The 14500-nt window shown below is 41.6% G+C and overlaps 1 protein-coding gene across 11 annotated transcripts in view; it reads left to right on the top strand.

Annotated features, from left to right (window-relative positions):
• Window positions 1–14500, top strand: part of DAB1 (DAB adaptor protein 1) — a 996155-nt gene that overhangs the window by 890131 nt on the left and 91524 nt on the right. For 10 of the 11 annotated variants that reach the window (XM_068239411.1, XM_068239410.1, XM_068239407.1 and 7 more), the window contains one exon: window positions 12153–12212. The exons of the other annotated variant lie outside the window; for it this stretch is intronic. In XM_068239411.1, the coding sequence (XP_068095512.1) occupies window positions 12153–12212 (60 nt within the window). The remainder of the gene's footprint in view (window positions 1–12152; window positions 12213–14500) is intronic. 11 annotated transcript variants of the gene reach the window in all.

Genomic DNA, 14500 nt, shown 5'->3' with positions numbered 1-14500 from the left:
GTCCTCTGCAGTGTTGATACCCCCGCACCCTCAGCCCTCTCCAATGTCGCTGTTCCCTGCCCCTCTAGAGAGTGGCCACCATCCTGTCCCCTCCAGCGTCCATTACATGCCTGAGATGACGGCTGCAAGCGGTTTCTTCAGGCTACGTCTCCTCCGGCGTCCATTAAATATCGGAGGTGAAAGCTGCCAAAGTATTCTTCAGGATATGTCCCCTCCAGCCATTACATATGGACATGACCGCTACGCGGTTACCGAGAAGTGGTTATTTAATGGACGCCGGAGGGGACGTAGCCTGAAGAAACCGTTTGCAGCCGTCATCTCAGGCATGTAATGGACGCCGGAGGGGACAGGATGGTGGCCACTCTCTAGAGGGGCGGGGAACAGCGACATTGGAGAGAACTGAGGGTGCGGGGGTATCAACACTGCAGAAGACAAAGGAGGTGGCACAGCTGACACTAGAGGGAACAGGGGGACAGGCACTCCACAAGACACAGGGATACTGGAGGGCAGGATGACACAGGGTTATAGAGGACACAGGAGGATAAGAGACATGGGGACAGAGGACACAGGGCTACATAGAGGCAAAGAGGACATGAGGACACATGGGCATAGAGCACACAGGAGGACAAAGGACACAGGGGGACAAAGGACACAGGGGGACAAAGGACACAGGACAGAGAATAAAGGAGGACACAGGGGGACACAAGAGGTATCAGAAAGGCACAAGAGGAACAATCATTGTGGGAGGAAAGGTATATAAGACACAACGGCACTATGGATGCACCAGGTTCAATATAATTTTTTTTCCCTTAATTTTTGTCCTCTAAACCTAGGTGCGTCTTATAGTCCGGTGCGTCTTATAGTCCGAAAAATACGGTAAATAAGAAGGTTTACTGCACATCAGACATTTATGGGAATATCGGCTCTACTTTAGAACTCTCGCTGTCAGACAGTATAGCTGGTCAGCTGCCCTCCATTGCTTCTGCTCTCCCCCGGATTCATGAATTTTAAAGTGAACCTTAACTGAGTAAAAAAAAAAAATTTGCTTACCTGGGTCTTCCACTAGCCCCCTGCAGATGTACTGTGCCCAATCTGGTCCTCAACGATCCTCCGGTCCCCCGCAGCCAGCCAATTTCGTTTTGGGGCCAGTGCATCTGTGGTAAGTGAACCTTGTTTTTTTTTTTTTTTTTACTCGGTTAAGGTTCACTTTATAGAGAAGTTTAACAGAATTGATAAGATTTTTTTTCTCTCCAAGAGAAATTTATATCCACATCCTCAAGCTTAACTCCTTGTTGGCTCATTTTAAAGGTAAGTATTGTACCATGTTAGCCATCGCAAAAAAGAATCAGTAAAAGTCTAAAGAAGTTCTAGCAATAAAAGCAGGATTTCAAATAGCATGGGTGCATTTTTTTTTCTCAATAGCCCCGCTAAATTCCAGTTTTATCAGGTCAGCAGCAGTGGATTTGATGATGGGATAGTGACAGACCATTGGTAAACAAAAGACAGATTCATTTACGAAACATAAAAACAAAAGTTTGCTTTCCTAAAACGGAAAGAATTTGCGATAATTCAGGTTGAAGTGAGCTTGAGGTGTCTCCCAGAGCAACACTGCTGAATATATGCAAATTAACCATTGTTTAATTTACAAAACATAAAAGCTATCTGCTTGCTGAAAGAACCTATACAGTAGTTCAGCCCTATCTGGAGGGTAACAAATTACAATCAGCTAGTGTATGCCTTTTGATAGCTGAGCAACAGGTCGCTGATTACAGCAGATCAGAGAAGGATATACACAAAGGGGGTAAGGTGTCCAATAAAGAATAAAACTGAGGTAAAACCACCTAAAAATAGCAAAAAATAAGTGGGTAACCTCAATAATGACACGTTCATATAAATATGACTTTTAATAAGCACAGGCAACTCATTCTATACCCGCTTTCTCAAGCCAAATAAAGTGCCAAAGGTGTATATTGAGTGAAGAACTAAACCCCTTCTTTCTCCTTTCCCTTTACTGAAAAGCTACACTTCTGTGATCAATAGCATTGATTATAAAGCAGCACATAAATTGCAAAATGTAAAAAAACCTCTCACTGAACATCTGCAGAATGCACAATTAAGAAGAGTCTTGACAGTTATGTAGTATTATGATATAATCTCATCACTGCTTTCATAGATCTACACAACTAGCTTACTCGCTTACACAAGCTCCCCCGCCCCCCTCAAGTCTGTAGTGTGCAGAGTTGATTTAAAGGAAACCTACAATTGTAGGAATTGAAGGCGCCGTAGTTAATCCCATTAAATAAAATTCTATTTTCCTGGCTGTCATGCTAGGTAGGGATGAGCTTTTATACTCCCTTCTATATCTGTAACAACAGAAACAGATGTGGCACACAGCAGGGGGGGGGGGGGTTTACTCACCCTGGTCACCGCCTCTGGCTGCAGTTGCTCTCCATCACTTCGATACTTCTTCCTTCTCCTCCTTAGCGAGGAAGTATCAGAGTGTCGGAGCACTTTCACCAGAGTCGGCCACCAGGGTGAGTCCATTCTTATTTTGGCCAGAGGAAGTGAGCGCTAGAGTGCAATCATTGTACCGTAGCGCACCTATAACACTGGTTAGAAGTGTGAAACCAGCCTCAAAGTTTGAAAACATCTTCCATAAGAAAAATCAGCAATTAGAGAATAGACACCAAAGCCAGACAAATAGAAATTTTAAATGAAACTGGCAATGATCCCCTCCGTGCTCCTCTTATTAGAGGAGTCCTTTATGTTTATTCATACCATTTGTCTGTCGTTTTGCTCTCTCTGTAGCATTGTGTACAGTAGTTAAACAAATGTATGCGAAATGCATGCAATATGGAGGCTTTTAAAGGTATTTAGATTGACGATTGCTCGTGCACTGAGATGTTTATGTTCTCTGCATTTTATTTTTGTCATGTCATTACTATTGTCCTCGGCAAACCTGCCTAATAAGTACATTTTAACAAAGACAAGCAGCGCTGGCTGGGGAGAAGCCGTACTTTTTATCTGTCTCGCGGATCGTCCCTAATTAGCGGATAACAGATGTGGATTATGTAGACTGTGCCTTGTATATTTTCCCTGACATGACAAAATTGGCTTTACAGCTTGTGATTTGCATGATGATGCAGGTACAAAGCGTCGGGTGAATAAAGGGCGGCTGGTTAGGAGCACACCTGCGCCTTGTAACAAATGAATTGCATCCGTAGCAATATATACTGGAGGTGCCCGATTTTAATAGGGGTTTAATGATGGCCTGGCTGGATGATTTACACAAGTATTAGTTTGATGCTTATTCATTAGGCTGATTTTAAGGCTATGAAGACTCTGTGGATTTATGGTGCATGGAAACACATCTATGTTGGAGGTATACTAATTATAGCTTTTTTTTTTATCATACTCCCCCCTCCTCCCCCCCTTTCCAAAAAAAAATTAACTGCAGTTACAAATGTTTTCTGTGTGCTCTTTTATTCATTTATGTAAGTTTTGTGGTTTCAGAATAAGAAACACGTCCTATATCTACCATATTAGCCTCTGTATAAGACGCTCCGGAATATAAGACGCACCCAGGTTTAGAGGGCAAAAAAAACAGGGGAATATATATATATAATGTATAAACCTGGTGCGCCCATGTTCCAGGAGCGTCTTGTACATGTTCTCTCCCAAATAATGTCCTCCATTGTCCCTCATGTGTCCTCCTATATCCTCATGTGTCCTGTGTCCTCCTGCGTCCCCATGTCTTCCCATGTGTCCCCATGTTTTCTCCTGTATCCCCATGTGTCCCCATGTGCCCCCCATGTCTCCCCATGTGTTCTCCTGTATCCCTCATGTGTCCTGCTGTATCCCAATGTGTCCTCCTGCAGTGTTCTCCTTATAATTTTTTTCCAGTCGGGTGGCATTAAAAAGTAGCCGGGTGGGGCATGATGGGAAATGCAAGGGCGGTGCAACTTGCTTACTGCATAGGAGGGGTTTGAGGTGACGAGCTGATGACAGCCGGGTGCTCACCAAAATTAGCCGGGTGGAGCACCCAGCTAAAAGAGCCTGGGGAGAACACTGCTCCTGTATCCTTCATGTGACCTCCTTTGTCCCCCATGTCTCTCTCATGTGTTCTCCTGTGTCCTCTTCTGTCCATTCGCCTCAACCACCCCCTCCCCCCGCGTGCCTCCGCTCCCTCCCGCTTGTGTCTCTCCCCCCCCCCCCCCGTGTGTAGCGGCAACTTACCTACTCCATGCGCCCGCAAGGATTGCAAACTTCCGTCTCCCCTGCACTTCTCCTTGTAGTGTGCTGAGCGGCTTGTAAAAGGGCATGTAACCTGAAACAGCGGGCTGTAGCTGCTAAACAGCATTTTATGGATCTTCAATAGAGCTGATTTATACTCGGATTTGGTGCAGACCATTATCTCCAAACAAGATGGATCTTCACCCTGTTGGTACAAGGGGTTGGTTCCCGCACACCCACAGGGAATTGGTGCTGTTCCATCTCTCTTCTTTTTTTAGTGAACGGCTTGTACTGATGATGCAATCAATACAAGTCATTCACTAGAGGAAGCTGCACTGAGGAGATGGAGGTCTTCAATCCCCATGGGCACATAGATTAGGTAAGCTGTCACTGCACACACGAGGGGCCAGGAGACACACGGGGGATGTAGTGGAGGCACATGGGGTAGCGGAGACACAGACTTGCCGGCGGTTCGTATTGGTGGGCGTTCATAAGTCGGTGATTCCCTGCCATTGCCGTATAAGATGTCAGGACTTTTCTCCCCATTTTTTGGGTAGAAAAGGTGCGTCATATACGGCGGAAATTCTGTATATATTGCTTTATATTGGTATGTAGCTTATCCTTCCCAGTGAAGTCTAGCCTAGGCTGTTTAGCTATGAAGAATTCTTCTCCCAGAGCATTCTGGGAGATCAGGTATATATTGTACTGGACATAGAACCCTCCGTAGGGTTCTAAGGCCAGATTCTGTAGCCCTAGAGGGACAGTTCTTGGTGGGAGTGGACACCTATTCCTGAACTGACGTTTCAAAGCTTCGGGCACAATTGATTTTTCACCCGGGGTTCGCCTCAGGTTCTCTTTAAGGGCCCTTGCACACTACATGCGATTCCGATTTTGGATTCCGATTAAAAATCTTAGCAGCATGCAGTACGTTTTTAAAACCAGAAACCAAAATTGGATCAGATAAAAAATCAGAATCGCATGTAGTGTCCAGGAGATTGTTTTTTACATGCGATTCCGATTTTTAATCATTACTACATGCTGCGTTTTTTCTGCATTTTTCTGTTGATAGCACTCAGCGAAAATTGGAATCGCAAATCGGAATCGGAAACGCAAATCGGAATTGCTTTGGCTCCCTGCACACTGCAGGCAATTCCGATTTTTAATCGTTGTTTTACATACGATTCCGATTATCAATCGTTACTGCATGCTGCATTTTTCTGTTGATAGCATACAAGGAAAAACCAACTTGCAAAACGGAATTACAAATCGGATTTGCAGTGTGCAAGGAGCCTCAATCTGATCTGTGGCTGTAACAAAAAAGGCAGATTTTGAAAACTCTATGCTGCTAATGCCCCGGTGGGAGATGAACCCAGAAGCAGAGCGCTAAGAGAAACAAAGGTGCTACAGCTCAGGCCCCCTGGTGACCCACATCTTGGCCCCTGCTGACTTCTGACAACAATAAACTTCTTACGGTGGAAAATAGTTGCTTGATACTGTTTTGTCCGCTAGCGTCCTGCTCACCTATAATAGAAGAAGGCCTCTGGTTAGATGTGCTCATGGTCATTACCATGATTATTATCATTACCGTATGATTGCAGAGGTCACACACGGCCCAGCACAATGTTACCGTACAGCATTATCTGACGGAATGAGCATTTTACATACATAATGCACCAGCTACGGCTCTGCTGTGCAAAACAGCACCGCGGCTATAACAGCTCAAGAATGCAAATAACAGGGCGCTTTATTTCATCTCTCAATTGAACATTTTAAAAACACGGGGAAGGACTGAATAACTGTTCAAATTCACAGCAAAATAATGAAAGATTATATCTATCTGAAGTCTGTGAAGCATACCGTGTAATTTCATCGGTTAGCAAAAATGGGGCCAGAAATGGGCATTTTGATCAGGAGTCCTTCAAAATAACATATAATATTTTTGTATTAGCGTAAATGGTCCTGCATGCCTCTGACCCCTCTGTGGCAAGACAGCATGTTACCGAGATATTTGTTCTTTCTTCCCTTAAGAGAACCTTATAAATGCCCCTTTCCTGTAACCTATAGCTTACCCTATATCTTTTACAGAGCCACATCAACTCAACATATTTACAGCCTGTTTCAGATTTATGATCCTCATCAGTGCATGGCATGGATTCATATGGCTCTATGGAATAGAACTTGGACCAGTACTACCTAATGGGTGCATGAAAAAGAGGTGCCAGGAAACTTGGGCACTCAATTTCAGCAAGTAAAATATCTGTATATTTACAGATATTCTACATTTTTAAATTGGCAGTTATAATAGTAACATTTCAGTAAATAATACTGATATTTTGCTACAACTAAACCTAATCCTATTCTCACATAGAACCCTCCCTCTACCTATGCCTAAACTTAAAGAGACCCAGAGATGAATAAAGGGGCCGTTATTTTACTTACCCGGGGCTTCCTCCAGCCCCATAAGCACAGATGCTTCCCTCCCCGTCCTACCACGTGCCTCCACACGCGCAGAAGACCTTGGCTGATGTCACTCAGTCAGACTGAGCCCGACTGAGCCGAGTAGCGGGGGTTTATTGAGGCTCAGCAGAGGATTGCGGGAGGACGGCGAGAGACACAGCCATGCGTGGAGGCTGGAGGAAGCCCCGGGTACGTAAAAAAAATGGCCCCTTTGTCATCTCTGAGTCTCTTTAACCACCTCTCTGTCAGTGCCTAACCCTAATTCCCCCCACCGTACCTAACCTTAACCCACTCCCCCTTTGTGCCTTACCTTCAAGACCCCCCACCCCCATCCCTAACCTCAAAGACACCCACCACCTTAAAACCCTCCCCACGGAAGCCTAACATCAATTTCCCATTGCAAATTCCCCACAAATAAAACCCCAAAATACTGGGCATTGCGCAGGTGCGCAAGGACAATATCAGTAAAAGGGCTAAAATAGATAGAAGAGCCCTCCTACTTAAAAGCAACGCTAAGTATAGTTTGCCTTCTTAAAACATAAGATATTTTCGATAATTTGGCTTTAAGTGAGCGCATTTTGAGTTTGCATTTTACGACTTGCGTTTTTCACTGGCTTTGTATCTAATTGGTTGAAATTTCTTGTGTAGGTTTGTGAAAATGGAACGATTGTTGTGCTTACATGCTCTAATTGACTAAACAGATATATATGACTGTATTGGTTAAGAAGGTAATCATGGGAAGTGAAATCATTGGTTGTATAAAACTTTAAGCCTTCCTCTTTTCATATATAAAGAGAAAGAGTCATATTACGCTTGCGGGTTGTTATAGTAAGGAGATTGATTGAAGTTATAGTTGTAGTTATAGTAAGGGTCTAGATTTTAGTTCTCAGGTTCTCTGTTGTGAACCACGCTATTGTTCTTCTCCAGGAGGTAAACAGGAAGAGAGATAAACAGGCAGAGGAATTCTGGGAGAAAATAAAGAATGCAGAGAAATCGCATTTCGTTGGGATCAGAATTGCGATTTTTATGCATTCTTATCTTTAACATTGAAGTGCATTTGCATTTAAAATCAATCTGAGAAGTAATTGCTCTTCCTATAAAATTGATTTTCTAAAAAGTCGACCCTGCTTACCCAGCAATTATAAGTTGTGCCGAGTGGCATGGATGACAGGAACAAGTGCCTTTTTGCCTCTATACTTTTTAAACACTAAACACAGTGAAAGGAGCACCCTATAGTGAAGTACCCTTTTAATAATAAAAGCCTGTGTTTATAAATGTACTATAACTGAATAAATTCTTACGAACGAACATATGAATTAGAATAATCTCATATGCCAAGATCTCCCTCCGTCATCTGACAAGCTGGTGGCTACTGGCCCTCTGCTGAGCTTTTTAAATAGAATTTTCAGAAACAGAATTGCATAAGTTTGTTCTCTACCGTGGTTGTATTACAAAATCAGCGACACCCAGTTGGACCAGAGAAAAATGTCACACATTGTGCCTCATGACCCTTATGGAATATGTCTGCTGCCCACCAGTGCTTTACTAGCCACACTACCGGAGACAGACTGCTTATTTTGCAAAAGAATTAGTCCAAAATACAATTCTAAAATAGACAAAAAGTGCTCAATCCAATTCACTATTTCTCCTATGTTTTCTCCTTGTAGATAATTTCTCATCTTCAGTTTAAAATAAGATTTGCACTCTGGTTATTTTAAGGTTGCTGACAGCCTAAAAGGCATCGGGCCCGATCCAATTCACTTTTTCTTCTAGGAGATATTTTTTCATCTTCTGTTTTAAATAACTTTTCAGCACTCTGCAATTGAAAAAGTACCAAAAAGTAAGTGGAAAAGTACTATCAACATTATCTTTTTTTTTTCTGGCTTGGTGGTGTCTAAAAAGGCATTTTATTTATAAGGTGTGAAATTGTCACCAATGAGAAAATGTAGGAGAAAAATTTGATTGGATCAGACCCATTGGCCCATATGCAATTTACTTTATCACCTGAGTTAACTCCTATGTGATATATTCACAACTTTTCATAAATGCTTGTTTAGCCACCAGCAAGCAAAAAAAATACTCAAATTAAATTTGATACTTCTTTTTCACAACTTTTGGGTACTATTTCAATTGTAAAATGCTGAAAATTTAGTTTGAAGAGAAGATGAAAATTGTCTCCTAGGAGATAACTCAGGTGAAAAAAATTATTGCATATGGGCCATTGTATTTATCATGTGAATATATCACCTAGGAGAAAAATGCCCTTTAACCACTTCACCTTGAAGGGTTTTTCCCCTTAAAAAACCAGAGCAATTTTCACCTGTCAGCGCTCCTTGCATTCATTCGCTTATAACTTTATTACTACATATCATAACGAAACAATCTATATCTTGTATTTTTTGCCACCAATTAGACTTTCTTTGGTGGGGGTACTTTTTGCTAAGAATTATTTTACTTTAAAAATGTTTTATCAGGAAAAAGAAGAAAAAAATTGAAAAAATTCATTATTTCTCAGTTTGCGGCCATTATAGTTTTAAAATAATACATGCTACCGGAATTAAAACTGACATATTTTATTTACCCATTTGTCCCGCTTATTGCAACATTTAAAATGTTTCTCTAGTACAATGTATGGCACCAATATTTCATTTGGAAATAAAGGTGCATTTTTTCAATTTTCCGTCCATCCCTGATTACAAGCCCATAATTTATAAAGTTATAGTAATATGCCCTATTGACGTACATATTAACAAAGTTCATTTATGTTTATTTATGGGTTTTTTTTGTTTGTTTTTTTATAATTTTACCCCCCCCCCAAAAAAAATGTTTGCCAGCTATGGGGGAGTGTGGGTCAGGGATTAATTTAAAGAGGGAAATACAAGGTAACTATTATTATTGCAGGGGCGTAGTTACTCGTCCCGGTGGAAGGGAAGTGGTTAAACCACAAGCAAGCAAACAAATACTCAAAATAATTTTGACTTTTTCACCTACTTTTTGGTACTTTTTCCATTGCAAAGTGATAAAATGTTGTTTTAAATCAAATATAAAAAATTATCTCCTAGGAGAAAACTTAGGAGAAAAAGTGAATTGCATATGGCCCCATGAATATTACTAAATTGAAGTTGTATGTGGCCCATATGCAATTATCTTTTTCTCTTGTGTTTTCACCTACGAGATAATTTTTTATCTTCTCTTTATAATATCTTTTATGCTTTATGCAGTTGGAAAAGTATGTAAAAGTAGGTGAAAAAGTACAATCAAAATAATTTTTAGCACTTTCTTGCTTGCTGGTGGTTTAAAAGGCATTTTATAACAAGGTGGGAAAATATCAACTTGGAGAAAACTAAGGAGAAAAAGTTAATTGCATATGGGCCCTTGTCAATAAAATGCCATTAAGCCACCAACAAACAAGAAAATACTCAAAATACATCTACTTTTTGGTACTTTTTCAATTGAAGAGTGCTAAAAAGTTATTTAAACTAGTTGTAAAAGTTATAAAAACAAGTTGAAAAAATAGCTCCTAGGAGAAAACTCAGGAGAAAAAGCTAATTGCATACGGACCATGGGTCCTAATTCAATTCACTCTTTCTCCTAAGTTTTCTCCTAGGACATACATTTCTTTTTTTTTTAAATATGTTTTGAGCACACTTCAATTGAAAAAGTACAAAAAAATGGGAGAAAAGTACTGTCAAAATTATTCTGAGTATTTTCTTGCTTGCTGGTAGCCGAAAAGACATTTTATTGATAAGGAATGAATATATCACCTAGGACAGTGTTTCTCAAACCTGTCCTCGTGGCTCCCCAATGGTGCATGTTTTGCAGGCAACCTCTCCCACGCAGTGATGTGGTAACTAGTGTCTCATCTACATGGAATCCAACTAGCTGAGACACTAATTACCCCGCCTGTGCATAGGGGAGGTTGTCTGCAAAACATGCACTGTTGGGGAGTCGCGAGGACAGGTTTGAGAAACCCTGACCTAGGAGAAAACAGGAGAAAAGGTGAACTGAGTAAGGGCTGTTAACAATAAAATGTCTTTTAAGCCCCCAACAATCAAGAAAATACTCCGAATAATTTTGCCAGTACTTTTTTTCAGCTACTTTTTGGTACTTTTTCAATTGCAGAGTGCAAAAAAGTAATTTCAATTTGAAAAGTTATCTTCTAGCAGAAAATTATTGTTGTTTTCCTTTGGTTCCAGAAAATTGATATAGAGCTGAGAGGCGGAATTAGGGCATGTGTGGTTTTAGTTTTCTTTTCAGTTCCATTCTGCTTTGTGCTGTTGCTATGGTTTCCATTGTATTCCATTGTGCTTTCTTCTCTCTTTGCAACATGGCCTCTTTTAATCGATGTTCTTCACTAGAAACCTCTACAATGCCCCATAGCATAGCTCTACATTATCAGCCTGGAATGGGAAGTAACAGTGGTAGTAATATTCAATCTGATTGGCTGCTGTGAGGCAATATAGACGTTTTTAGGGCTAGGCAGACTTGCATTTATACATCTTTTACATCAACACCATGTTGCTTCTGATACAATTGTACAGTTGTAGCAGATTTTGATTGTTTTCACCTTCTTGATGAAAGAACTCCCTAAGCACCCATTATGCTTATATGCTTCCCTTTTACCTATACTGTGGAGAATTTTGGGAGATTCAGGGAAAGGGGCAGGCTAGGTGGCTAGCCTTGATTTCTTAAATTAGGTTTATTGAATAGAGTAACGGGATCACGTTAAGGGTTCATTTTTTATCCAGAGATTAGTTAATTAAGGCATAATGTAAAAGGCGGAGGCTAGCATTCGACATGGGGGACAGGTCACAATTAGGGTTTGGTACCAGACAGGCATCCTCTGCAGATATTTATACATAAATGGGTCTGATCCAATTCACTTTTTCTCCTAAGTTTTCTCCTAGGTGATGATCCTCATCTTATTAACAAAATGCCCTTTAAGCCACCAGTAAGCAATAAAATACTCAGAATAATTTTGACAGTACATTTGTACCTACTAATTGCACACTAGAGCCTCTTGGGTAGAAGTTATGCCTCTTCCACTGGCTATGTAAAGCTAAGAAGGAAGGGTCTTACTGGAATGGACTGAGTTTTTAGTTATAAACACATTTAGAGTTCAGCAGAACCACACCCAACATCCCACAGTACTGGCAGAATCATAATCCTGACTTTTGGCTCAGTCCTAGAAAATAAAAGGCAATGGGTGACTGAGCACACCTGACTCTACCTGTGGCGCTGATCATTTTCAGATGATGGAATCAGATGGGTCATTCCGTACTTGTTTATGCTATTTTCCTGAATTCTGATAGGTAACTGGCACTTCCTCTTGGTTTAGCGCACACTGCATAGCTAACGATCTGTGTCCAGCATGCATTTGTCCTGTCTCATGTCTGCTCTGTGTGTGATTGTGATACATTGGCATCCCATATTTACCAGAAACATATCTAACTTAATTCTAGGTCCCTACCAGCCATAAGAAAGAAGGTGTCTATGATGTGCCAAAAAGTCAGCCGATAAGTGTACGTATCATTTCTTATCTTAAGAATTTCAGATTCAGAACAATGCCTTGTGATAAAAGCCCCTCCCTGTTTTCTTTTATCTGTCTCCTGTTTCGGAAATGTTTTTGTTTTTTAGGTAACTGATTCAAAAAGTTGTTACGAAAAGTGTGACTTTATTTGAAGGCCAACTCACTCTTATCTGAAATATCAGCTTAGGAGGGCGCGGGATTTTGTGTAGCGTGGTGTGTCTGTTTGTCACACAACATGTACTTTCCAGTGTCTGCTTTTACCCAATTTCTTTTTTTTTTATTAGCTAGTAAATATACATTAAATATTCATTTAAAGTAGCAGCAACAATTTTTTTGAGGAGATAGTACAGAATTTCGTTTTTGTTTTGAGTCAAGACAGGTTCACAGTAGGACGTTGCAGAGCTGCATTATAAAGTCTTATAACGCAGCTTACCGCAATGCAATAAGAAGTCTATACCACGTTCACAGTGCGACGTTAGCGTTGCATGGTATCGTGTTGCGTTCAGATAATGCACTGCTGCAGTGTGTTACCTCTAAACACACACAACATCACCAGGTACAGGAAAGCATAATTTTCATTACCTGTATACTTCACTGTACCTACTTTATGCGACAGTAACGCAGCATTTATGTGCGTTACCACAATTTTGTTGGGTTGCATTGTAACGTTGCGTTGCGACTTAAATGTGGCATCACAATGCAATGCCCCACTGTGAACCTAGCCTTCATTTTCAGCAAATGACTGAAAAATGTGTTTTCAATCAAGAATTATTCTCTATCACAATGCAAGTGGGATGTTTGTTTAGCGCTCCACCTGTTGGTTCCACCTGTTCCCGAGTTCTCTCCTAGGAGATCATTTTTTCAACAATAACTTTCCAACACTTTGCAATTAAAAATGTACCAAAAGGTAGGTGAAAAGTACTACCAAAATTAACTTTTTCTCCTACGTTTTCTGCCTAAGAGATCATTTTTAATCTTCTATTTAAAATAACTTTTCAGCATTTTGGAATTGAAAAAGTACCAAAAAGTAGGTGGAAAAGTACTATCAAAATTAGTTTAAGTATTTCTTTGCTTGCTGGTGATTTAAAAGGCATTTTATTTACAAGTTTAAAAATATCACTTGGGAGAAAACTTAAAAAGAACCAGAGGCCACAAGAAAAAGATGTTATACATACCTGAGGCTTCCTCCAGCCCCATCAGCCTGGATCGCTCCCACACCGCCTTTCTCTGCTTCCTCTGTCCACTCGTACCGGGTCCCGTCATTTCGGCCAGTCGACGCAAGCACAGAGCGCTCCCTCCGTACTGCGCAGGCGCATGCGTACAGAGCCGGAGGGAGCCCCTGTGCATCCGGAAGACTGACGGGACCCGGTACCGGTGATAGAGGCAGCGGAGGACGACGGCGTGGGAGCGATCCAGGCTTATGGGGCTGGAGAAAGCCCCAGGTATGTATAACATCTTTTTTCATTTTTTAGAGATCGTTCGTCTCTGGTTCCCTTTTAAGAGAAAAGTTAATTGCAAATGGGCCATTGTATTGACAAGGAGTGAACATATCACCTAGGAGAAATCTCAGGAAAACTGTGAATTGCATATGGGCAAAGGTGGGGTAGAAAGCATTATTGACGAGTGCTACATACTTTCAGGATATTATTTGAAGTAGAGAAAAGTATATTTGAATGCATAACTGACTTCCTGTTCAGTAATATTAAAGGGAAGATCTGCGCTGCTAAAAAAATCAAACTGCACTCACCTGGGGCTTCTTCCAGCTCCTGGCAGTCGATCGGTGCCCTCGGCGCAGCTCCTCTCCCTCCGGGCGTCCAGCGGTGAAGAAGCCGACCTCGGCAGGTCGGCTTCTGGGTCGGCGTCATGTGCGTTCCACGGCGCGGGTCACGTGGTGTACGTGACGTCATCGGGTCTCTACTGCGCAGGCATAGTAGTTCTGCGCCTGCGCAGTAGAGACCCGATGATGTCTCTACACCACCTGACCCCCCGCCGTGGAGCGCACAGAAACCGACCTGGCGAGGTCGGCTTCTTCACCGTTAGACGCCCCGAGGGAGAGGAGCTGCGTTGAGGGCACCGATCAACTGCTAGGAGCTGGAAGAAGCCCCAGGTGACTGCAGTTTTTTTTTTTTTAGCAGCGTGAACCTTCCCTTTAAACAGGATGCTGTGGAGCTGCAAAAAGTGGCACTCCTCAAGATAATCCATTTTCTCGCTAAAGTATATATTCCATGACAATTACAATTTTTAGAGTCACATGTACATTCTGTGCCATAAACAATGTGC

The sequence above is a fragment of the Hyperolius riggenbachi genome, chromosome 6, assembly GCF_040937935.1.
Source record: "Hyperolius riggenbachi isolate aHypRig1 chromosome 6, aHypRig1.pri, whole genome shotgun sequence".
Lineage (NCBI taxonomy): Eukaryota > Metazoa > Chordata > Amphibia > Anura > Hyperoliidae > Hyperolius > Hyperolius riggenbachi.
This window is presented reverse-complemented; position numbering and strand designations above follow the sequence as displayed.